Here is a 25,615-nt window from a genome sequence, read left to right on the forward strand (position 1 = left end):
GCTGCCCCAGCAACACCTGCTGCTAGCCTCTGGTAGAAGAAACTAGACGGACACCAACATACTGCTGCTAGTAGGTGGTAAAAACCAAAGTAATACTGCTAGCAGCTACACCCACTGCTAGTCTGAGGTCAGTGAAACCGGAGTGACACCAACATACTGCTTCTAGTAGGTGTTAAAAAACAGTGATACAGCTAGCAGCAACACCACTGCTAGTCTCAGGTCAGTGAAACCAGAGTAAAAACATCCTGCTTCTAGTAGGTGGTAAAAATCATAGTGATACTGCAAGCATCACACTGACTGCTATTCTCCGATCAGAGAAACCAGAGTGCCACCAGGCAGGAGGTGCAGTCTTAGGTTGTAACAGCCATATGAATCCTGCTACCTGGAATAGCAGCTGCTAGCCTCCGGTCAGACGAGGTAGACCAACACTGGCTGCGACTCTATGGCCCCAAAAAAACCTGAGTGACTGAAGTCACCTGTAGTGGACAGAGGGGAAATGAAAAATGTAAAGAAGGTTTCAGCCCCGCTATGAGCAATTCATGGAGGGATTGATGGTTACCAAGGGGGACTATATAATGTTGGCAATCAGGTAAACAAATCATGTGCAGTACAGAAGGTCTACCTAGCCGGCAGGCTACTGAATACAAAGAGCTGAAAGCTCTCCTAGATCATGAAGAAGCAAGGAGCAAGAGTTTTGAGGGCACCTCAATAGGTGAACTGTTCAGAGATTCTAAAAAGCAGGTGATGGTAATACGGATTCTGTTTCATCAGGAAGATAGACACACAAATGTATAGGAGCTTAGGAGGGGGCAATACAGGCTTGAGATGTTTGAGGCTTAGTTTCCTCATGCTATCATGTTGCCTATGATGCTTTAAATGCACATATTTTGAACTCATGAATAGGACAACAGGTCGATTTACATCCTTCATAAATGCAGCAAAATGCAAAGTTAGAGTCAACAAGTCGTAAGACACTGAACATCTCAAACCAGACCTGTGACCATGTGAGCAACAAAGATAAACAACTTTTTGATATGGGCAGGCGTGTGAGGGATTGTGGACAGGGACTAGCGACGGATCTGTGTAGCACTATAAGAAGGTTCCTCTAGTCTTCCTAATTGTACAAAGCACAACAACAGCACAAAAATCATTCCCTGGAATCCCCATTGAACAAGGAATTAAAGTATTACATGAATGCCGTATTATGGCGAACAGACGGCCCTACCTTCCGGATCGACGTCCAGTCTTCCAGTATGTCCAGGTCCTGCAGCATGTACACAATATATGGGCGTTTGAAAGTTAAGGAAAGTTTGGGTTTACACATTTTTCTGAACCCCTTCCTGATCACACACAGTTCATTTCTGACAAGGGCCTGCTGGCCCAACTTAACATACACACTTTAGATAGAAGTTCCAATTCTGAAATCAGACCTGGTCAAATGAGAGACACAGAGCAGCTAAAACTACTTCACAGAGATGGAAATTAGCAAAGCGACGGGAAAACCAATCCCATTGCTGTTCTAGTTCTTCAAACCTTCCCTGAACTCACAGAGAAATCTGGCACAAAAAAAAACATTTGCCACCCTCAAGCCAACTGAAATTACATCCAAAGAATTATTCCACACTGGAAAAAGAAAAAAGGCCTCCACTGCTAAGCTTCCATTCTTGGGAAAGGAAAAGACCTCAAGAGAAGCCTCTACACGAAGGTTCTTAGAAGGCGGCATTAAAGCAGGTTCCCAATCTCAGAAGCCAGGTCCGTGATCAGGAAATGTGCTGATGGATCGGACAATGTGAATCTAAAAGCTGGTCTTCTACAGACTAAACATAGCAGGTGGTTCTAAGAAGTCTTTGCAGATGGCAAACATTTGAAGCTGGGTCCATTAGGATTCATGAAAGAGCAAACAGAGAGAGGGCCCCAAAGCTGGACATACCTGAGGAAGGGTACTCTCATGTTGACATTCACATGTTGTGGCGTTCAGCACAAGCGCCTTAGAGTCTAGTAGAAGTAAGCCATGTAACCAAAGGACTAGCGGAGTTCAAACCTCCACTCTATACGTAAGAGAGGGCAGTCATATTTGAGTGATAAAGTATCCCTGCCTCGACTCATATTGTACATATCTATATTGCATGCAGACGAGCGAAAAACACATTTATATATCAATCCATATCTCCTTACCTAGTGTATGTCCATACCATGTCTGCAATATGTGGTAATGGGGTAGCGCAGTGTGCCTCAGCACCTGGGTATTGATAAAGTAATCAACAGCTGGAACTGTCGGGTAAACCAATTGCTTAGCATTTAATTATCAATAATGTCTGAGAGGAAATGTTTAGCCAACTATTATTTTTAGACAATCCAATAAAACACACTGAGAAAAGAAAGGCCACCGATGGAGCGTCTAAAAGGTCCGGTTGTCGAGAATGACCAGGAAGAGTAACAACTCCGAATGGCCAATATGTGCGACGATTGCTTTACCAATGGGTCTGGACAATGAGAACAGACCAGAAGACTATCACCGAAAGGTGTCGACAAGGAGCTTGGTGGAGACACAGCCGAAACCAGACGGCGTAGAAAAAAAAATATCTAACTATAGAGCAGATGCCCAGGCACATTACCAGTAATAGGTGGAATCACTATACCTCGCGACTCGAAGGCTTCGTTGAAGAAAAATAAGTTTCACACGTTAGAGTCCAACACTAGACGACAGGAGTATGGACAGCATGTACATTTACAGCTTAATCGCGGAACCCAAGAAGATCTGCAGCATACCACAAGGATGGTTCCACAGCCCCACCCTCATCAACATGTACATGACCCCCCCCCCACAACCCCACCACCGACCAACACAGTTAGATGGCACAAACTCAATATCTCTTATGCAGACGACCACCAGCTCATCCTCTCGCTGTCAGAAGACGCCTCTGCCACTACAACCAACGTACACAGATGTCCTTAATCTAGTCAGTGACGTTCATCATACAACTGCCTCAAGCTCAACACGTACAAGACGGAAGTCCTCGTCTTTAGGAACACCACCTTGGCATTGAACGACACATGATGGCCTGCTAAACTCAGCCCTTCCCCCGCCCTGACAGACCACGCCGACAACCTCGGCATCATCTTGGACAGCAAGTTATCTATGCAGAAACAGGTAAAAGCAGTCTGGTCAATCTGCTTCCACACATTACGAATGCTCTGTAAGATTTTCAGGTGGTGCTCAGTCATCATCGGAACAAACGTCACTCAGACAATCACCAGTAATCTGGACTACAGAAACACTTCGTAGGAATCACTGAATGCCCCCTGAAGAGACTAAAAGACAATACAAAACTCAGCGGTAAGACTCATCCTCGACCTCCCCAGACAGATTCAGATCTCCCCACACCTCAAGAAGCTACACTGGTTCCCGATCTAGAAGAGTAGCCAGTTCAAGATGCTGACCCACATATACAAAGCCCGGTACGACGACGGACCAGCATACATCAACAAACTAATGACCTTCCACAAACCGAACAGACACCTGCGATCCACTTCCCTCTTCCTCACAGACACCTCTGGATCTGCTGAGCCAACATTGGAGGATCTTCCTTCTCTCACCTGGCAGCCAAATGCCTGAAACGACCTACCTCTGCACTTTAGGAACACCGCATAGCCCCGGAAATTTAGGAACGGACTTGAGACCTGGCTGATAAAATGAACAAAGCACCATAAAGCAGCTCGCAACTCCAGCACCACGAGACCCTCACGGGTGATTTGCGGTGCTTTATAAATGCGGATGGATTGATCGATGTTCCTTTAGAAACCCAAGTCCTGTACCCGGGGGGGAGTGGGCTCTAGGTGGTCACACTCAAGATGGCTGCACACCAGTGAGGATCTGGCATCCCGGAACACAAATCCGTAATTACCCTGCATGGTTTCTGGCATTTACGGCATAAAAAGACAGCAGGAGAGAGCATTAAGTGCTCGGTACCTGATAGAGCGAAATGTGGCCCATGAGAGAACCGCCATTGTAAGATACAGCCTTCACCACTCCAGAGCTGCCGCGCAGAGAAGAATAGCGATGCATCGCATGGCTGACGTTACATGAGACTGCAGGGCCTCGCATCGCATCTGCTAAACCAGAGGTTGAAGGTACTAACTGTCCGACCCCTGTTAAAGAGGAGGCCAACAATCAGGAAGCACACAGTACCGGTAAACAAAGTTCCTGCGCACACATATAAATTACAAATACAATGATTGACTTCTCAGAAACAAGACCATCCAACAGCAGGTTCTTTGTTCCGATTTGGATTCTTTAATCGTATGCCAGAGATAATAAATACAAACAGCCAGCCGACACGTGTTTCGTTGTGGGAAAACGTAATCCACAACTCTTCAGGGCTAAATGGCTTGTTCCAATTGAAGCAAAGCCCACTTCCAGTGATACTTCCAACCCAGTTGGGTAACACAAAATAAATAATCGTCTCAATTAGCAAGGTTCACGGATAGCGGTATCAGCTATAAACCATCCAAAAGGTATGAAGACGCCAGTATGTGGTAGAAACATTCCTCATAGGCAAAAACCGGTAAATCCCGGTGTAGCACGGGTGCGTGCTTTCACGATCACTGCTCTCATGAAGCGTCTCCTCTTTCCGGCGTCTTGTTCGAATAACGTGTCAACACAGTACCGGTGCCACCACGAGACCTCCAGCTGAAACGGCGTTCGGTGCCATGAGGCACAGAAAACTCTTCCTCCCCCACTAGTAGCAAGACTGCAAAGGGAGGTAAGGAGCGGCGCGGGACAGCCAGGGATCAGCAATACCAAAAGGCCATAACTGTAGGGCAGGACAGGCCCTGGGTACGCATTGCAGGGGATATTTAAGCACATGATATAAACGCACTAATGACGGATAAAGCTACAAAAGAACTCTACTCCTAACTAGGCCGAAGCAGCGTGATCCTATGTGACAAAAACAGGTGGGCAGTCGTACAAACTATATGCCACTATTAATATAATATTGCACTGTTACTGGAAGGACATTTGCACAAACGACAATGAGACACAGCGTGTAGTGATATAACAAACAGTGGGGTCATCTTTATTGGCCCAGAAAGTCCCGAAGAGTGAAAGGGGAAAGGAGGACTTTAATAACTGAAACAAAACCTTAGGTACAAGCCACAGCAAAGAGATAACTGTGTACAGTGGCATAGCGCGCATTGGTAGTGAAGATGTGTCAAACTGAAGTACAGCAACCCCAGCTTGAGTATTGTGAAGATGGCAGCGAGCCTCCATTGCTTGAAAATGGGAAGGACGGAGGGGAAGCAAGCTAAACTACCATTGGAACCTAAGGTGGTGCTGCACACACAGCAGGAAGAGCTGGAACTTATCAGGAGACACCCCTGAGGCAGCACAAAGTCAAGAAGACTATGTGAAAGTACTTCTGCTCGCCATGAAGCAAAGTCTCACCTCCATCGAGACTTAGATGGACTGAATGACAGCCTGCATGGGCTTCACAGCAATCAAGCTCAAAAAGCACTAATACCGCCTTTACAGGTGTTGAGCACAGAATATCGGACCTAGAGGATACTTTGACCAACAGGCAAACAAATAACACAGATGGATCAACTACTGAAGGGAATGGCAGCAAAAAAGGAGGACCTGGAAGCCTGCTCCAGGCAAAATAATATAAGGATACTGGGAGTGCCTGAAAGCGCAAACAGGGCAGATGGAAGAGTACGTTGAGCAGATGCTGTGGACTGTCCCTGGGGCAGACACATTTTCCCCATACATGGGGCTAGAGAGGGCACATCCATCACTGGGACCACAGCCACCCCCAGGAACACCTCAGCGACCAATAATTGCAAGAGTCCTGAATTATCGGGATCGGGACTTGGCACTATGAGTGGCTAGATAGAGGAGGCAACTCCAGTTCGAAGGAAATGCATTTGCATTACATATTCAGACTTTACAATTGCAGTGCAAGAAGAAGTTTGAACTGGTGAAAGAGAAACAGGCACAAACAGACTATGCCCTGATGTACCCCACATGCCTCAGAATCACTCATCAAGGAAAGCAACACTTCTTTATCAATCCGCAGCAAGTAAAAGACCTCCTAAAAACACACCCAGTGTAGAGAACAATAAGTTGTCTATTCCATCATCAAGAGCAGCATCACCGGCATCGGAATGAAAGCACCTTCGGTCGTACAAGCAAGGAATAAAGTAAAGATGTCGACTGCCTAAGGCATTCAAACGCGACATGGCACTATAAATCTGCAAAAGGTCACAAGCCAACCCTAACCATTACAGACGGCAGAAGTCATCAATAACAGTGGCGGAGTACTGTGGTAACTTTTGGACATAACAGCAGATGAATGCAGTACCACAGAGCACTCTCCCCCCATGGGTATTCCACTAATTGGGGTGGGAAGGAGAACACTGTGATGCCCTCTGGCATACCTCAAAAGGAGAGCCCCCCTGTTCTAAATCCTGAACTCTGTCTCAGTTAAGCTAATCGTTCACAATTATTTGGGATGTGATGGGAAATCTGATCCCAGCAAGTTTACATTGCCGGTGTGAGTGGGAAAGGGAATGAAGTTGGGGGATTGCACAGTACAAGTAACTTTGCATAATAAACGGATATCACATACATCCACAGACATATTACTACCACATCATAGCTTCATAGCTCAAGGATTCCTCTTTACTCTACCATCACACAAATCACCACCTCTTCAACAATTGCATTTCCTGACCTGGAATGTGAGGGGTCTGGAGGAACCCGCGGAAGTGTATATAGATACTGGTGTAGCTAGATATGCACATTATCCAAATTGTGTTACTGCAGAAGACACATATTAGCCCCTACGCTACCCCTGCATTTGCTGCTCATTGGGCGGAGCAGAGACTTTGCATTGTACTCTACATATTCTAGAGGTACAGCAATACTGATTAAAAATCCCACCCCTTATGTCCCAATAGGAGCGGCACATGTTCAGCAAGGCAGATACAGTATAATGTTGGAGAAAACTGGGTACCACATCTGTAACAGTTGTGAATTGCTATGGTCCCAACACAGACAATCCCACTTACTTCACTACACTATGGGGAAAGATACTAGATATTGGGTCTACACATGTGATATAGGGAGGAGATTTCAACAAGATACTGGAACTGAAGTCAGATGGATCGAACCCCCTACCCCACTGGTATACCAAAGGCAAGTACAAAGTATAGCTGCGGAACACGGCTTGGTAGATGCCTGGAGGCATTTTCTCCCCACAGCTAAGGAGGGCATACACCACTCTGCAGTTCACTCCACGTCGTCTAGACCTCATCACTGGCTGGACGCCAAGCAGTCTCCAAAGTAAAAACATAGCAAAAACATATTCAGACCACTCACCGGTTCACATGACATGGACTCCACCAGATATTAGGGCACCTCATAGGAACTGGAGGCTCATGTCGACAACGCTGTTAGATGAGGCGTTCCATACAGAACTAGGTCTAGAAATAACTGACTTTTTCCAGGGTAACATTGGCACGGTAACACACTTGGCCACAGTATGGGAAGTCTTTAAGGTCCCAATACGAGGAATCTGCACAACTAAAGGAACCGGAATACTCTGGGATATTCGCAATGCATTACTTACACTAAAGATTGAGCTGAAACTACACGAACAAGAGACCAGTTCTACTTCGAACAGTAACAGAGTTCTTATGGATAAACTGAAGGAATATAAAAACACGGCTGATCGGGAAAGGCTATTTCAAAGTAATATTATACGGCACGTAAATAAAAGAGTGAGAATGACCTGGGAAGGCACTAGCAGATGAAATTCGCAAACCCTACTTTTCTAACTATGTGCTGGAGATTTGAGACCCCAATGGCCAAAGCTACAGAGAGACAGCTGACCGGATTCAAATATGCACTACATACTATTCCACAACACGTAGGCAAACAGTAAATTTTACACCATTTCTGAGAGACGTGGCCCTCGGGTGGCTGGGCAATACGCAAAGAGAATTTCTATCTGCGCCTATACAGAAGGACAAGATTCAAACTGCAATAATGCAGAGGAGGTCTGATCAAGCTCCTGGCCCGGATTCTCCTGGGCCGGGTGGCCTACCGGCTGAATACTACATGCCTCATGTGGATCAGCTAACCCCATACTAAACAAGCATTTACAATGCAATAGGTCTCGCAGCATTAAAGTTTGAGTTATTGGCATTGTGTATGACAATGCCAATAGCTATAACATTTGCAAATGTAACACCTATAGCATTTGTAATGCAATATGAGTTGTATTTACATGACATGTGTGAATGGCTGGATGACCCAAGCGCCCCCTCCCCTGGGGAGGCGGTAATCGCTTTATAACACCATGACAATGTTTCTGAGCTCGGATTCAGCGGCAGCAGGCCATCAGGCTCAGTGTCCGCAGTCTGTGAGAGCGCAAGCTTATGTCAATGATACCCCCGCTCACGGCGCCCGTGCCCTCTCTTTACCCGTGCCTCAGCGCTGAATCTCCGCTCGCTCCCTGCCCCCACCAGCACCCCCACCCCCCTCCCCAACAATACATAGGGAGGGTGGGAATTGGCGGCTGAGGCTCCGACTGAGTCTCAGCACAGCCCGTGTCTAGGCTGCAGTCATGGCTGTTAAATGGCCCCACGTCACGAGTAATGGGGATGACTTTCAGTCTTCCTTATTTCAAGTAACTGTAATGAACATTCCGAGACTCGCGGGCTGATAGCGTGGTATACGTAGAGTCAAACTACTAGTCCCAGCATGCTTAGTGTCGTAGGCTGTAAAAACAGGACTGGCCGAAAGTCGCAGCGATGACATGGATGCTGTTTGACACTTTGTTGGGTAGCGCCTCTACTGCCACAGATACCCCTACTTTACAACACAATCGGATATGTGACCCTTGTCACCATGTCCATTAATTCAATGTAATGTAAATGGTGCAGCGTTTAAGTGCACGTGTGCTTACTGCACTCCTCAACACCCAGTTCCTCTCGGAAGTTGACCACGCGCTGCCGGCAGTAACTGGTTGGTTTAGCCCCAACAATACGTATTATCCACATACGCCAGGCACCGCATATACAGTCACGTGCTGGCATGGATTCGCGTGTTTGAATTGTATTGTGTGTGAACATGTTTCTAATAAGCATCTTGTGTTCCGCTCCCCTGGGGGTTCCTCACAGAGCGAGGAGGCGCTCACGCTGCATCTCACAGCTGAACAAAGCCAAGGCGACCGCTGTGCCGGCGGCAGCCCCCGTGCCCGGACTCAGCCGGCACTGCCAGTGGTCAGATACACGCCCGCGCACATATGCTCACAGCGACAAAAAAACGTGCTGTCCCGGAACAGAACGTGCCAACCAGTGGTGGCTGGTGAGATTTTAAAGTGGTGTGGCGTAAAGTTTCAGTGTATGTTCATAAGCCCGAACAATTAAAGGATGGGGGGGGGGGGGGGGGGTCTACCTTGAGAACATTTTGAAAAATGAGTGGGCAAATCGTGCATCTTCAAGCAAATTTGAGAAGCAAGAAGCTACATACAATTTCAGGTCTTCCTCTTCCACACATGCATTGAGGTGTCACTCAGTGACGTAAATAAATGAATGTATAATAAATTAGCAATACTTCAACCTAGGACGGAAGGGGGTCCTCGTGTCACAAATGTATCAGGACACACACGAACCTACAGAAATAGAAACGTCTCTTATATATAGCGCCCAGAAACGATATGTGTGCTACATAAAAAACAAAATGATAATGCTTCTTTTTGAAACCACCGTTCTTTGACGGCACGTGTATACCGGTACCCCTCGATGCACCCGGCAAGCTTTGAAAACAGTAACAATATAGGGCCTTACTTCAGTGCTTTCCTGTTGCTGCACTTTAGTTACCAACCCCTTGCCTGCGAGGTCCATGCTGTTTGTAAACCTCCCTCCTCCCCGAATGCCCTTTTGTGAAGTCCCTCCGCCCTCCTGCTAGTCTGACACACGTCTGGGCTGACCCTACCCTACCGCTCTTGAGTTGTTTTTTTGCAGTTTTAATTAATAGCGCAAACTCGACCGACACTGTACTGCAGGCGGCATTGTTTCTGCATTAGAATGACAAACAGACGCTTTGGGGATCCCGTTACCTCTTATTCTAATTAATCTGCTAAAGACACCTTGAGGTCGTGTTTTCTGTTAACCGAACTAACTGATCTGCAGCTCCAGCGCCAGATATAATTAAAGATAAGCACACAGACTCGTGCTCACATACTAAAAGACTGGACATCCGACATTCAGTAATGACCCACATATTCCACCAGTCTGAAAAATGAAGAATCAAAGGGCTTCTGAAGTTGAAAATTATAGCAGCATCACCACTTCGATTCGAACCGCCGAAAACCACACTGTGCAGCAAACACGCCACAGAACACTCCAGGTAAAAAAAAAAAATCAGGCACTGACTGCTATAACGCAGCCCAAATCCACAAGCCTATCAGACACATTCACTCTCTTTGGCGTTGTAAAGTAGCTGTTAAACATTTCATTTCGCGGTAGTTCAGACTGAGCAGCAGCATGTCACCTTCTGCATTATTTGAACAAGTATTATTTCCCACAAGAACCTCCACACGTGCAAATTCCGACCGCTGCACGTCTTTAGGTCTTTAGTGTGTGACAGAGGGGAGCAGTCGCGGCAGGAATGAGAATGAAGGGGGAGGGGGGTGCACGCCCGGGGGTGGGGAAGCAGTCACGGCAGGCATGACGGAGGGAGGGGGGGGGGGGAGGGGAGACTGAATTAAATTAAAAATAATAAATTTAAAAAAACTTACCAGGATATGGCATCGCCTCCGCCGGTCCCACGTTGCATCCCGGAACCCCGCCGCGGCCGCCCCGGAAGTCAGGCACGGTCGCCTGTGACGGGGGCGGGTCCACGTCCAGACCGGAAGAGGAGGCAGGCGGAGTCAATGCGTCTCGCGGCCCGGGGCTCCTGTGAGCGGTGTGGAGCCCCGGGGCCGCGCCAGCAGGAGGTTGGGCGCCGCGTGCTGAGAGCAGAGTCCCCGACATTGGCCAGGTAAGTTCCAAAAGGCTTGGGGGGCTTGGTGCACGTGTGTGTGTGTGTGTGTGTGTGTGCGTGTATGCTCGTGTGTGTATGTATGTGTGCGACGGCGGGGGAGGGGGGCCTCGGTGCACTTGTGTGTGTGTGTGCGCGCACGTGTGTGTGTATGTGTGAGGGGGGTGTCTCTGTATGTGCGTGCGTGCATGGGCGCTTGTGTGTGTGTATGCGCATGCGTGTGTGGTGCTTGAGCTTCCCAGGAGACAGCGCCTGGCCACAGCGCGTGTTCCAGTTTCAAATCACCTCCAAGGCGGTGCGCGCGGCCGGGACTGTCTCCTGGGAAGCACAGTCGGCAACAATAGATCTCTAGCGAGACACAGCGCTGACACGCTGTGTTTTCGCTACGAGACCTAAAAATATGCATGATGAGGCTAAGGAGAATGATGTTCTCCCACCGACCATAAGGGAAGCAATGATCACCTCACTGCTGAAACCAGGAAATAAGGCTAATAAATGCTAATCATAAAGACCATTATCACTGTTAAATAGTGACACTAAAATTCTCTCTACGGTGTTGTCTAATAGGCTGAGTCTGCCAACAGAGGGGTTGGTGCTACCTGACCAAGCAGGTTTCATTTCCGGGCAAGCGACATGCCATATTCTCAGAACCCTCTTTTCTGTAATGCAGGACATTGACCCAGAACTGGCAAGTCTTTTAAGACACCACAAAAGCTTTTGATTCAGTTGAGTGGGATTACCCAAGAGGTATCTTTCAACGAATGGGAATGCTAATTGGCTTTCATTCATGGATAAAGTTATTGTACAGTCGGCCAAAGGCTAGAGTCCTCATAAACAGGGTAAGCTCACCTTCCTTTTCAATAACACACAGCACAAGACAGGGGTGCCCATTATCCCCTTTTCTTTTTGCACTATCAATTGAACCCCTCGCAGCAAAGTTGCGGCAACATCATCAAGAACAATCCCTCTGCTATCTCTCACGACTTATCCTAATCTCCCAATATGCAGATGACATCACACTGTATATCAGGAATCCACAAGTTAGTTTAAATCCCATAATGAGGGAATTTGTTGCTTTTGATGAACTGTCAAGGATAAACATCAATTGGCAAACATCACTGATATTCCCTCTTACAGACGCCACTACTCCCTTCTCATTGGATTACACCATAGAATGTTGTGCTGCAGAGGTTAAATACCTGGGCATTCAAATCACAAGAGACCGCACAGACCACCCTGACATTATCAATAGTTGGAAAAACGTCCCTCATTAAAATGGTAATACTTCCCAAGCTGCTATACTGATTTATAAATATAACATACAATCCTGGACAACAGTTTTATTCAGCTCTAAAAACGCAATTAGTACACCTAACATGGGGAGGCAAACAGCTTAGGTTGAAATGAGACGTACTCACTAGGCCCTTTTCACAAGGAGGTTTTGCAGTTACCGATCTATAACTATATCATACTTTCGTTCAAGCACACTATGCGATGTATTGGTTCACCCACCCCCTCATATGCCACCTATCGCTGTAGAATAGGGCTACATGGATCCAACCCTACTGACGGGAGCCATAGCTGCTATACATAGAGTACAAGCTACAGATCTCACGATGGTGGAGTGCACCACAGTAGCCTGGAGACATATAGCGGAGACACTAAATGCCCCAATGCTGTATTCGCCCCTACTACCACTTACAGATCACCCAGAATTATCAGTGATCCAAGAAATATGCTGTAAAGACTACTTCACAAGGCATAGATACAAAGCTGGGGAGACCTCTATATAGATGGAAACTTCCATACACAAGAACAATTTTTGGGCAATGTGGGCCCTACACCAATGGATATATTCCTATATGTCAAAATAAGACAAAGCGTCCGAGCAATCGCACCGCCTTTCAACAAAGGCCCCAAACTTGACCCCACTGCATGCAATATTACAAACCACGAAGCCTGCGCACACTGTCTCACTACTATATCATACAGTACAAACATGCTGTACGCACGGACCAGTCATCGCACGTCTGCAATGGGCGGCAGAGCTAGGGATTAATCTATCGGACAAACAGTGGGAATACTGCTGATGCAAAGAAGGCAGATATCTGCTAGCAGAGTCTGCGCATTATTCATATCAAATTTATACACCGCACATATTATACACTAGTTAAATTGCATAAATTCCAAGTACGGGATAACAATGGATGTGAAATGTGGGAGTGACCATGCAGACTTCCTGCACCTAGCTTGGGAATGCAACAGGATCAATCAATATTGGCAACCGTTTTTTAAAAGCAATAGTCCGAATTATAGCAACACCACTACAAGCATGCCCAATAATAGCCCTGCTGGGACACACAGATGATAGAATCGGCATATATAAAATATGCAGCACTGGGGATTTTCCTAGCTAAACGTAGAGTGGCCTGTAGATGGAACGGGGGAAGAGTCCCGAAGTTTAAGAGTGGCTCAGATCTGCAATTTTGGCAGGAACTTACGCCAACACAAGCGGAATTACTCCCACCCACGTACCGGCCGAGGAACATATAAGACCCATTAAAAACATACCTGCTAACCAATCACCTGGAGGAACCAAGTCACCCAACGTAATGACATACAGTAAATAATGGATCACAGACTGTAAACAAGCATTTGCAATGCAATAGGTCTCGCATTATTAAAGTTTGAGCTATTGGCATTGCTAATAATAATGCAACATCAATAGCTCTAACATTCAGTAATGCGAGACCTATTGCACAACACGTCTTCGAAGAATCTTTGATTTTAAAATAGAAGATGCTTATCTGGTAACTGAACTGCTAAAAAAAAAAAAATGCTTCATGAACCTGCCGTTAAACAAAAAAAAAAAGTCACTGACAAAGCCACTCCAAAGGGGCAAATGGAAAATACACCTAGTCTTTTGGGAAATAAAATAAATATCAATCTGTGCATGGCTCGTCGGATAGCAGTGCTAGCTCGGTATTTGCATAAAATCAAAGAAAAACGTAAATGAACATTTCTCCTCAGCCCTTTCAACTTGAAGTGAGGGAATATTGCATTCAGTCAGGAGTTGGGATTCCAACTCGAGGGTAGTCCTGTGATCTGTGGCCATAAAACAACAACTAGGGAGGGGACAGAGTATGTAAGCTGTCTTCCAACCTTTCCCTGGTCTACACAGAACCAGAGAGGGGATTATTTGCACTAGTTTGCCTGTTCTAGAAGGTGGGAACTGAAAATCCTGTGCGGTATATCAGCAGACACCCCAGCCTGAACTCTGGCGCCAGGGAGCAAAATCCCCAGGTGGTATTCCTTCTACAGCCAAACCTCTTCCAGGCCACTCCCAGCGCCCCAACATTGACCAGAGTCGAGCAGCACAGAATGTCTGTGTCACCTACATTATTTCCCCCGCTTACCGGCGCCAACTTTACTGATACACAACCTGGAAGGCCACTGTTCGCGACAGGACACCAGATATTCAATTAAATGAACGAGCTGTTACGTGTGAACGAGCTGTTACGTGTGCGTTCTACGTGTATGGAGTGGGGGGGGGATATATGGCCAAAGGGCATGCCGTGGATCTAGAGCCGAAGGTGTATGGTCAGAGGATACTCGCTGCAGGTGATGTGTGTCCCGAGCCTATTGTGAAGAGCCGAAGCCAGTACACAGTGATATCTAAGGGTACAGAACCACACCCAGAGTATAGCCATGCCCTTCACTTGGTGCACACTGCACGCAGCCAAAGCAGAATTTGGTGGCAGGTGCCGCCACACACTCTGCCCACTCCTCATTGGCCAGGGCTGTGTGCAGTGGGTTCTCTGTCCAAAGTATACCATTTAACAAAGTTCACTGAAAAAAACTTTGCAGGGAAGTTATGGCTCTTTACTGAGTTGAGAAAGTAAAGTATATAATAAAAAATAAAAAAAAAACATTAAAATTCACCAGGCATGAGGCTATGCACTCATGTGATGTAATAGCTGGCATCTCATTATCGATGCATACGCATTGTGGGCAAAACATTGTACACTGTAAACTCGAGTTAATCAATGTCAGAAAAACTGGACGACTTCCAGAGAGTGGTGGGAAAAAACAGAAACGAGCTGTTTTTGGCATTTGTATAGGAAGCAGTCTTCCTTTAGGATAGCTGGAGGTCTGTCTCCTAATCACGTTCAGATCTCTGCAACGGGTGCATTAGTCAACTGAGGCACCAACCCACGATAGACAACAGTGCAGATAATTGCAGAGGTAAGAATTGGGGCAGACTTTCAGACGCACTAGCCACGAGAAGTGCAGAGGCAGGAATAAGGAAATAGAAAGATTCCAAAGCGAAAGCCAATGAAAAAGAATTGAGGAAATAAAAGAGCGCGCTTGAAAGGGGAGAAGGGGGAGAAGGGGAGTGTAAAAGACATATGCAGATATATGAAGAAACAGTGATATAGATATTAAGAAGATACAAGAAGATAGAGGTTAAATTTAACAGCAATTGCAGTGAGATGGGAAGAGAGCCGGGAAACAGGAAGAGAGATGGTGGGACAGAGACATTCAGAAAACCAGGAATCGCTCCAGAGGATGACGACGCCACGAAGACAGTGCCAAGATCAAGGCAACGCCTACAGGAGAGCGTCAGGGTGCTAGGCGTCTACAGTGGTCGTGCTGTGCGAGGAGAGACGGTGGACAAGTCAACCTGTATCCCTCAGTCAAGATACCACACCCTGTGTCCCCATCACCACTGGAGTTTCCAAGGTTAAGGTGTGGGGAGGGTGGCAGGCCGCCTGGACATTGTAATCAATACCCCGAGCAGGGCAGCACCCCTGAAAGCACATGGGGTGGGGGGGAGGGGGCACCGAGTATATGAACCAGGCCGTGGCTGCACTGACGTCACGACCCGTGCCCCCCACACAGTAACCGTCCCTGGAGTTTACAAGTTTAAGGAGGGGGGGAGCAGGCCGCCTGGACATTGGCAGCGCTCCTGAGAAACAAACATGTCCTGATGTTTTTCTTTTGAATAGAAAACAGAATGAGGACATTTCCAGCCAAAGTGTTTCACATTTTTTTTCAGCCATTTCACAGGGGAACAAATAAAGACTTGCCTGCAGCTTCCATCCGTCGGCCCCAGTCCAGTGCACACACGCTTGGCGTATTAGCGCAGCTCATCGGCGCAAGCCCAGGTTGTCTGTATGCGCTCGTGCCGCACCAGCGCTGTCAGCAAGTTCAGCCGCCTAGTAGTGGGGGCAGGGTTAGGGGGTGTTATCTGAGTGCAGGGACGCATTGCTGACGGGCTTAACAAAGCCATTGCAGACAATGGCTGTGACACCGCGCTTTAGGAGACGCGCTGGAAAAGTGAAAGTGTGGGAGAGCGCAAGAAGAGACGCGCGTGTTCACAGCGCATGTCTCCTAAAGCGCGCGCGTGTCTCCTAAAGCACGCTGTCACAGCCATTGTCTGCAATGGCTTTGGAAAGCTAGTGCACATCTTGTGTCCCACTTCGCCAGCTACACAGCGACAACAAGTCTGGCTTCGCATTCAGCCTATGGCGCTGCATCGCTAGGCGAGACCTAAAAAGCGGCAGGCTTACACAACAAATACCGGCTTATAATTGGAGGCGGGATACTTCAGACATATAATCAGAAAGACAACTAACATGGAAAAAAAAAAAAAGGAAAAAAAAAAAAGAGGGCTATAAAGGAAAGATCCTCTGGAAATAACTGCAGGGCAGGAAATTCAAAGATAGAAGAGGGTATAACAAACAGTTCTGTAATTGTGGATGTGATGATGTACATAAGTTGTATAAATTACTGCACAGAAATTGTGCTTATGTTGGATACTATGTTTGAATACTAAATAAAGAAATGTAAAAAAATTAAAAAGTCCTGTATCCACTTTCACAATTTTCAAAAGAGCACTAGGATTATTTTTAATGAATGATTCACTACTCTACCACGACAACATCCCCAAATTTCTGGTGTCCATGAATTGATGCTCCTCCAGCCGAACATCACTAAACCTTTAAAGTAATATTAAACTGAAAGATTCTAAAAGTGGACGAATGCGGCAGTAAACTAAAGTCTGGTTTTCTGCCTGGCAATAGAGGACAATCAACACGTCTTCAGAAGAAATATGTGGATAATTTACATTATGGGGTTCTTTTTTCTTGCAACACAAGATCATCTTCATTGTTTGCGGAAGAAGAAAAGAAAGGAGTGAGAAACTACTGTTCGACAAAACAGATTAAGACAGACTTCACCCTCAAAAATGTTTTGAGGAGGGCTTGATGAAATAATAAATTTTAAAGTGTTAAACAATTACAATTGACCTACTTTTTAAATCTCAGCAAGCGAAATGGCACCAACAAATCCTAATGCAGCCACCCTTCCTCACACAAAAAGCCCCAGGAACAAAACCCATCTTAAAGTTTGTGTTTCTTTTAGTAGAAGAGTCCACATGCCGAACGATGACTAGGGAGTAAGCAAAGAGGAGCGGAAACAACATTTCACGTGCTATTCAGGATCATTGATTACAGTGAAAGGTGGAATGATGGGTCAGGATTCGAGGCAGTGAGCTGTAAATCACACAACGATCTAAGCAGCTAGCACTTGTCACCAGAAGCAATGAACTCCTACACTAAGCAAGGTTAGTCAAGTGATCAAGCACGCTTAACGGGAAAAATCAGAGTGGTCAAGAACATCTGTGGGTGGGGGTGAGGAGAACAACATGATGTTTCAGCTACATAAGGGGAAAGCAGGATAAGTGCAACTCACTGGCCGTGCTCATACTCCCCTCCAAGACACATTGGCCCGCTGGCTTCTGCTGGAAGGGATCTGGCACACTGCAGGACAAAAGATATCAGACACAACCATCGGCTTCTTCTTCTTATCTGGACTGAAAGGATCCCTCCGCTTCTTCCTTGACTGGATCTCATCATTCCACAATTCTAAGAGAGGCAAAGGCAAGAGAACAGATGTCAATATTGAATGCACCACAAGCGAGAAATTCACTAGTAACAGAAGGGGGTGGAGTGGACTTGGTCTCTGGGATTTGAGTGCAAGTATTTAGACTGTCAGACAAGCTATCAAATGGGCCCAATACTCCTCTGTAAGAAGAGACTTAAAATACATGAGAAAAGGATGCTGAGTGCATAGGCTGTGCCACGATGGGCGAGCAGACCGGTCTGTAAACTAGACTGGGCAATCAGCATTTGTATTTATTTCTACAAGGGTCTCTTGGCGAAAATACACAGTCAGAAATGAACTTTACAACATGTATACAACACTTCAAAGCCGAAATCAAAAGGGCTCGCCACTTGCGAGTATGTCGCTGAAAAATAGTCTCACAATGCCATCAAGAACTACGTGGGAGTGCGCCCCTCAGCCTATCATTTCAGGCAGTAATCAGACAGTTTATCAAGTTTTCTAAGAAAGGCCCCATGCCAGGACAGTGAACGCAAAGTGAGTAATAATGGGCACGAGTTCTGGAACCACGCTTCCTTACCAGAGGTGATGTCTATGCTGTGGCGGTCCTCCTCGAGCCTCCGGATCTTCTCCTCCAGTTCACTCTGCACGGTATCGAAGAGAAGCAGCTTCTCGCTCTAAATGGCAAAAAACACAGACGTCAATCGTGCAGACAGAGGAGGAGTAAGGTATGTGGAACCAGAGAAAACCGGGCTGAACTAAATTACATCTACCCACAAAATCAGTTATGTTTTTTTTTTAACATGTTTTTATTGACATTTTGCATTTACAGTGACATGTTGAACCATATAGCGATTTACAGAGCACATTTACTCGTGGTTATCTCATAATGCAGTGGTGGTCTCGCAGTTATTAGTTAAGTTTCTTGTCATCATTAAGGTCTTGGTGCTCATGGAGTTCCGGGTACAGATATTGGGTGAGGTCTTAGGATGGCGTTTGCTCCAGTGAGTGGTGGTGGTTCCGCGAGTTGGCGGGGGGGGGGGGGGGGGGAGGAGGACTTGTGGTCGGTCTAGCTCCGGGGGTCCGACTTACGCATTGCCTGGCACGAATACCTAGTGGCTTTAAGTATGCACTATGGGAGGAGATCTGGCATCCGTGATTGTGTGACTCATGCTGTGCGAGGGACTCTCTCCGGGTCGTCATGGGGTAGTGGTTGTTTAAATTGGTGCAGTAGGATTGCCCAATCCATTGATAAGGGTTTTTTGCGCATCCCTTTCACCTCTTCTCAATGTTTCTTCCTCCGCCGCTGCCCATTTGTGTACTGCGCCAACCCATGCGGCGATCTGAGGGCCTGTGGGGGACCGCCAGTGCATGGCTATGTTCCGCTTGGCTAATAAGATGGCCAGTGAGACAAATCTGAGGGGCACTTTGTGTTGTTTCCTCTTCTGATAGATACCCAGTGCACAGATTTCCCCATGTATCCAGATATGTGAACCCAGAGTGACTTTTGAATGTGCTGCCAGTATGATTGCAATGTGGGGCAGCTCCAGAACATATGTTGAAAATCCGCAGCTTGCGAATGGCACCTGGGGCATGAGAACTGGGTGTCGGGGTAAAAGCGTTGGAGGCAAAAATCAGTTGTTATGGTACCAACTCCAGAGCACACAATGAAGACTTCACTGGGGAGGGCTTGTGTGGCTGTGGTCCCATACTTCAGTCAGAGGGTGTGGGGAGCATCCACTGAGAACCCAGAGAAATTAAATCAGAGGGATTAGGGGGGGGAGGGAGAGGGTACAAATGGGAGGAGCAGGAAAGTTAACACCTGTAACAGGAAAGGGCCAGGACAAGCGTTGCATACCTCACAATGCTGGCGTGCAGCCTGTATCTCACAGTCATACTTGTTCTTCACAGACTCCAAACACAGCTCTCTGTAGATTCCTGCGGAGAGAGGTAGGTGTTCATCCTGCACCATTCCTTGACACTTTAGGTAGTTCCCAAAACATTTCATAATATTCCTCATGCTTCATAGAGCAGAACAGCAGAGACCGACTCGCCCTACGCCCTCGTGACGAGTCTACACAAAGTAAACTGAAGGCTTTCCTCTGGGCATATCCTAAAGTCTGCAAGTCTTTGTAAGTGCAAAAACAGATCAGGCCACTCCTTAGGTCACACAAATAGGATTTTGACAGAATCCAGGATCAAGAACCAGAGAAAAGCTATTGCGGAGTATTCATTCTTCTCTAAAAACGAGCAGTGGAAGCGTGCACTCCTTTCATCGAGACCTTCCAGAACAGGGGGTGCTTAATCTGCAACTTCTCATGAAAACTAGAACCATGGCTTCCCACCGAGCAGCCCTCACACTTCGCAACAAACATCTATGAAAGTCCACTGCATGCAGAGTATTCTACAAGTAACAAGAATCCACAAGCTGCCACCTTTGCAGTAAGCATGCATACTCCCACTGCAAGCAGTGTGCCCTACCAGTACGAACCTACAAACTCCCCCCTTCAGAGCAAGCGTTCATGCCCTCCCACTGCAAGCAGTGTGCTCTACCAGTAACAAGAACCAACAAACTCCCCCCTTCAGAAAAGCATTCATGCCCGCCCACTGCAAGCAGTGTGCTCTACCAGTAACAAGAACCAACAAACTCCCCCCTTCAGAGAAAGCATTCATGCCCTCCCACTGCAAGCAGTGTGCTCTACCAGTAACAAGAACCAACAAACTCCCCCCTTCAGAGAAAGCATTCATGCCCTCCCACTGCAAGCAGTGTGCTCTACCAGTAACAAGAAGCAACAAACTCCCCCCTTCAGGGCAAGTGCTCATGCCCTCCCACTGCAAGAAGTGTGCTCTACCAGTAACAAGAAGCTCCCACCTTCACAGCAAGCATGCATCCTCCCACTGCAAGCAGTGTGCTCTACCAAGAACGAGAACCCACAACACCCCCTTCAGAGCAGGCATTCATGTCATGCCACTGCAAGCAGTGTGCTCTACCAGTAACGAGAAGCTCCCACCTTCACAGCAAGCATGCATCCTCCCACTGCAAGCAGTGTGCTCTACCAAGAACGAGAACCCACAACACCCCCTTCAGAGCAGGCATTCATGTCATGCCACTGCAAGCAGTGTGCTCTACCAGTAACGAGAAGCTCCCACCTTCACAGCAAGCATGCATCCTCCCACTGCAAGCAGTGTGCTCTACCAAGAACGAGAACCCACAACACCCCCTTCAGAGCAGGCATTCATGTCATGCCACTGCAAGCAGTGTGCTCTACCAGTAACGAGAAGCTCCCACCTTCACAGCAAGCATGCATCCTCCCACTGCAAGCAGTGTGCTCTACCAAGAACGAGAACCCACAACACCCCCTTCAGAGCAGGCATTCATGTCATGCCACTGCAAGCAGTGTGCTCTACCAGTAACGAGAAGCTCCCACCTTCACAGCAAGCATGCATCCTCCCACTGCAAGCAGTGTGCTCTACCAAGAACGAGAACCCACAACACCCCCTTCAGAGCAGGCATTCATGTCATGCCACTGCAAGCAGTGTGCTCTACCAGTAACGAGAAGCTCCCACCTTCACAGCAAGCATGCATCCTCCCACTGCAAGCAGTGTGCTCTACCAAGAACGAGAACCCACAACACCCCCTTCAGAGCAGGCATTCATGTCATGCCACTGCAAGCAGTGTGCTCTACCAGTAACGAGAAGCTCCCACCTTCACAGCAAGCATGCATCCTCCCACTGCAAGCAGTGTGCTCTACCAAGAACGAGAACCCACAACACCCCCTTCAGAGCAGGCATTCATGTCATGCCACTGCAAGCAGTGTGCTCTACCAGTAACGAGAAGCTCCCACCTTCACAGCAAGCATGCATCCTCCCACTGCAAGCAGTGTGCTCTACCAAGAACGAGAACCCACAACACCCCCTTCAGAGCAGGCATTCATGTCATGCCTTGTCATGTCATGACTTGCTTGACCACTTATCTATTTGTACGAGCTGTCTTATCACCCACTTGACTGCTTTGCAGCCACCCAATTGTATTATTTGTATTGTATGATCTACTGATTTACGTATTTGACTTTGTTCCCTCATGTTCCCTTCTGTACTCTGTGAACTATCGACCTACCTATTTGACTGTGTTCCCTCATGTGCTCTTCTATGTAAAGCGCTCTGATATCTGCAAAGATCTTGTTCGCGCTATATAAAACTCTGAAAATAAAAATAAAATAAATAAATGCCACTGCAAGCAGTGTGCTCTACCAGTAACGAGAAGCTCCCACCTTCACAGCAAGCATGCATCCTCCCACTGCAAGCAGTGTGCTCTACCAAGAACGAGAACCCACAACACCCCCTTCAGAGCAGGCATTCATGTCATGCCACTGCAAGCAGTGTGCTCTACCAGTAACGAGAAGCTCCCACCTTCACAGCAAGCATGCATCCTCCCACTGCAAGCAGTGTGCTCTACCAAGAACGAGAACCCACAACACCCCCTTCAGAGCAGGCATTCATGTCATGCCACTGCAAGCAGTGTGCTCTACCAGTAACGAGAAGCTCCCACCTTCACAGCAAGCATGCATCCTCCCACTGCAAGCAGTGTGCTCTACCAAGAACGAGAACCCACAACACCCCCTTCAGAGCAGGCATTCATGTCATGCCACTGCAAGCAGTGTGCTCTACCAGTAACGAGAAGCTCCCACCTTCACAGCAAGCATGCATCCTCCCACTGCAAGCAGTGTGCTCTACCAAGAACGAGAACCCACAACACCCCCTTCAGAGCAGGCATTCATGTCATGCCACTGCAAGCAGTGTGCTCTACCAGTAACGAGAAGCTCCCACCTTCACAGCAAGCATGCATCCTCCCACTGCAAGCTGTGTGCTCTACCAGACCAGTGATGAGAACCCATAAACATCCCCTTCAGGGTAAGCATGCATGTCCTCCTAATGCAGGCAGTATGCTCCACCAGGAACGAGAACCCACAAACCGCCACCACAGTAGCTCTCTGCCAGCCACACTGAACACTCACACCCTCCTCCTGCAGATGCTGTGCTCCCCTTCACATAGAGCAGAACAGTCACAAGCTCTAAAGGCATTTCACAGCCGTCCGGCCAATCCCTTAGCTGCCATTGCAGCAAGCCCTTTCCAACTAGCACCGTGGCCCCCACCATCTGCATCACAACGAGCGCTTTGACAGCCTACTGCAGATGATGGTGCCCTTTACTTCTGACAAGCACCCACAACCTCGCTCCACAGAAGCACCTCCCTTCCGTTCAATGAGCTCCACAACGTCTCTCCACAGCAGTCTTAGCACCACGACCTCCTGACACAGCCCTATCACTTCCAGTGGGGGGCACAAGCTCCTGCCACAGCCCCCATGCTCCACTATCCAAAGGGTGCTAAAAGCCTCCAGTGGCAGGCAGAGCCCCGCTCCTGGTACAAGCCACTTGTGCCTCGTGTCAGAACCCCAGCAAACGACACCAGGGACCTCACTGCCTTGCAATGTAGGCAAACCGAGGAAGTCCAGAGCAGAAAATGTAGTGGTTCTTTTCCTGGAAGACCTACTCAGCACTCCTAATTTACCCCCTCTTCTTAATCACAACGCCCAGTTCCCAACAATGCACATAAACGGGCTGTGAGCAAACCTGCTCTTCTCCTTACCTGCAACTTTTGTTCGTATTTGCATGTTGTCCTGTAGTGTGGCCAGTGGTTCCAGGTACTCGGGACCCTTTCCCGCACTCACCTCCTGAAGCTTGAAATCCACCTGGTTCAGGCGTTCCTTGTAGAGTCTAACAGAGACAAGGAGGAGAGAGCATTACCAGCATGCCCAACCGAATGCTAGACAGAGCGTCTGATGCAGAAAACAAAAACAATAGACCCAACTCAGGGTACAAGTGCAGCAACACAGGAGAAGTGAGAAGGTTGTAAAAGGAACCCAATGGATTTAGAATGACGACATCTGGCAGCTACCTGGGTGATGATAGGGTGCAGCATAAGTGACCTGCAGAAGGCTGGCCGTTTCAACAGGGTGGAGGCCACAGGAAGTATGCAAAGGTTACAGCTGGATACCCTGAACGAGTCGTACACAAAGCCTTCTTGGCCAAAGACTAGGCACAGAACTTCATGCCAGAATGCCACATCCAATACAACCGTGCTGTAATAACCCTCACCAGAAATCTGCTGAGAAACCACCCTTTTAAGATAGCTGGTTAAGGCAACTTTTCACCACCACTATGGTTTCATGGAAAATATTTCCCCAATTTGTTTTCCTCAACAACAACAAAATAAAGATAGATATCTAAGAGTCACAATGTGACTGAAAAATAAAAACTGAATTTTTTGTGAAAAACACTAAATGATGTCAACTTGCAGTGAATACTTCCAATTAGGTGTTAACTTTTTACACAAATATTTGTGGGTGCAGGAAGATTGCACTCACCTGCATGGATCCTAGGTCAGCTGTGGAGGATTTTGTTTAGCTCTACATGTGTTGGAACTGGTCTACATGCTAAAAAGGAGTTGCTGTGTCATTTGGCATGGTGATATGTCAGCACCCAATTAATGCCCAAGATTATCTGTAACACCATGGAACAGGGAGTGCCAAAAGGGGTGAAAAAGCCCAACTCCGACCTGAAGATTGAATAATCTATCTCTGGTTTATGGGCTTCAGACTGAAGTATACCCAAGAGAGGACACGAAGCTGCATCGACCACCTACTTCCCATGATCGAAAGCTACACTAAAGGAGGGAGCAGCCACCCTCCCACCCAAACACCACCTGGGACCTTCACCCTCAACCAAGCTTTCGGAGTGCATTGGAACAGATGCAGGGCAGATTCATGAAAGTGGGTTCAGTGTGAAGGCACCATGTGGTGGTGTGCAGACTTACCCGACAGCCCGTTCTTCAGACTGGGTCGCCGCTGCACTACAAGGAGAATATAAATGGAAAGCCTTAGAAAACGAAAACATGCTCCTGAGAGGTCACTCTAGATCAGCAAAAAGAGCCAACAAGGGAGCACTACTCAAAGACAGGACCCCCACCAGCCCGCCTCTAGACATAGGGAAAGTTAAAGACCACCAGGATCTCAAATGCCCAGAAAGACTTCACGAGGACTTATACAAAAAAAAAGGTTGTTTCTATTACCAGGAAAGATTCTAGTCTAAAGGAACCAGCTCTGTGCACATCACAATACCCCCTGCCACATACACAAACCTCCTGAGCCCAATATAGTCTGAACATTTTGTCATTAAAAGAACACAGAGGCTCAAGTTATAATGAAAGCTACAAGATACTTGTTAATTCTCAACATGCAGCATTATGCCAGGGGCTTCTTTAGTGCTTTGTATCAAACTCATATGGCTGTCAAAAGGCAAACATTTGGAATCAAAGGACTTTCAGTTTAACATTCTCTTCTAAAAGGGCAAGAGGGAAATAAACGGACCTTTGGGGATCATAAAAACGCAGCATGCAGAGGCCTTGCTGTAAGAGATCTTACAGGCTTTACCATTCCAAAGACAACCAAATGGGTGGGTTACACAATTAACCTGACAAGGGAGGGCCGATACTTAAAACACATAGGGCGAAGCAAGAGAAAGTACTCCATCCTAAGATTGCATTGTTTTACACAATGTATACCAAAGTCCACCTAGTCCTCACCACAGCAAGACCTTAGA

The 25,615-nt window shown here is 47.3% G+C and overlaps 1 protein-coding gene across 2 annotated transcripts in view; it reads right to left on the reverse strand.

Annotated features, from left to right (window-relative positions):
- BRMS1L (BRMS1 like transcriptional repressor) overlaps positions 1-25,615 on the reverse strand; it is an 84,328-nt gene that overhangs the window by 37,039 nt on the left and 21,674 nt on the right. The window contains exons 3-8 of one of the 2 annotated variants that reach the window (XM_086936919.1): positions 24,831-24,866; positions 23,604-23,731; positions 19,815-19,894; positions 18,537-18,633; positions 17,893-17,979; positions 1,226-1,290 (exon numbers count right to left, since the gene is read on the reverse strand). In XM_086936919.1, coding sequence (XP_086793045.1) covers positions 1,226-1,290; positions 17,893-17,979; positions 18,537-18,633; positions 19,815-19,894; positions 23,604-23,731; positions 24,831-24,866 — 493 coding nt within the window. The remainder of the gene's footprint in view (positions 1-1,225; positions 1,291-17,892; positions 17,980-18,536; positions 18,634-19,814; positions 19,895-23,603; positions 23,732-24,830; positions 24,867-25,615) is intronic. The other variant, XR_015299862.1, reaches the window with a different exon arrangement.

The sequence above is a fragment of the Lissotriton vulgaris genome, chromosome 9, assembly GCF_964263255.1.
Source record: "Lissotriton vulgaris chromosome 9, aLisVul1.2, whole genome shotgun sequence".
Lineage (NCBI taxonomy): Eukaryota > Metazoa > Chordata > Amphibia > Caudata > Salamandridae > Lissotriton > Lissotriton vulgaris.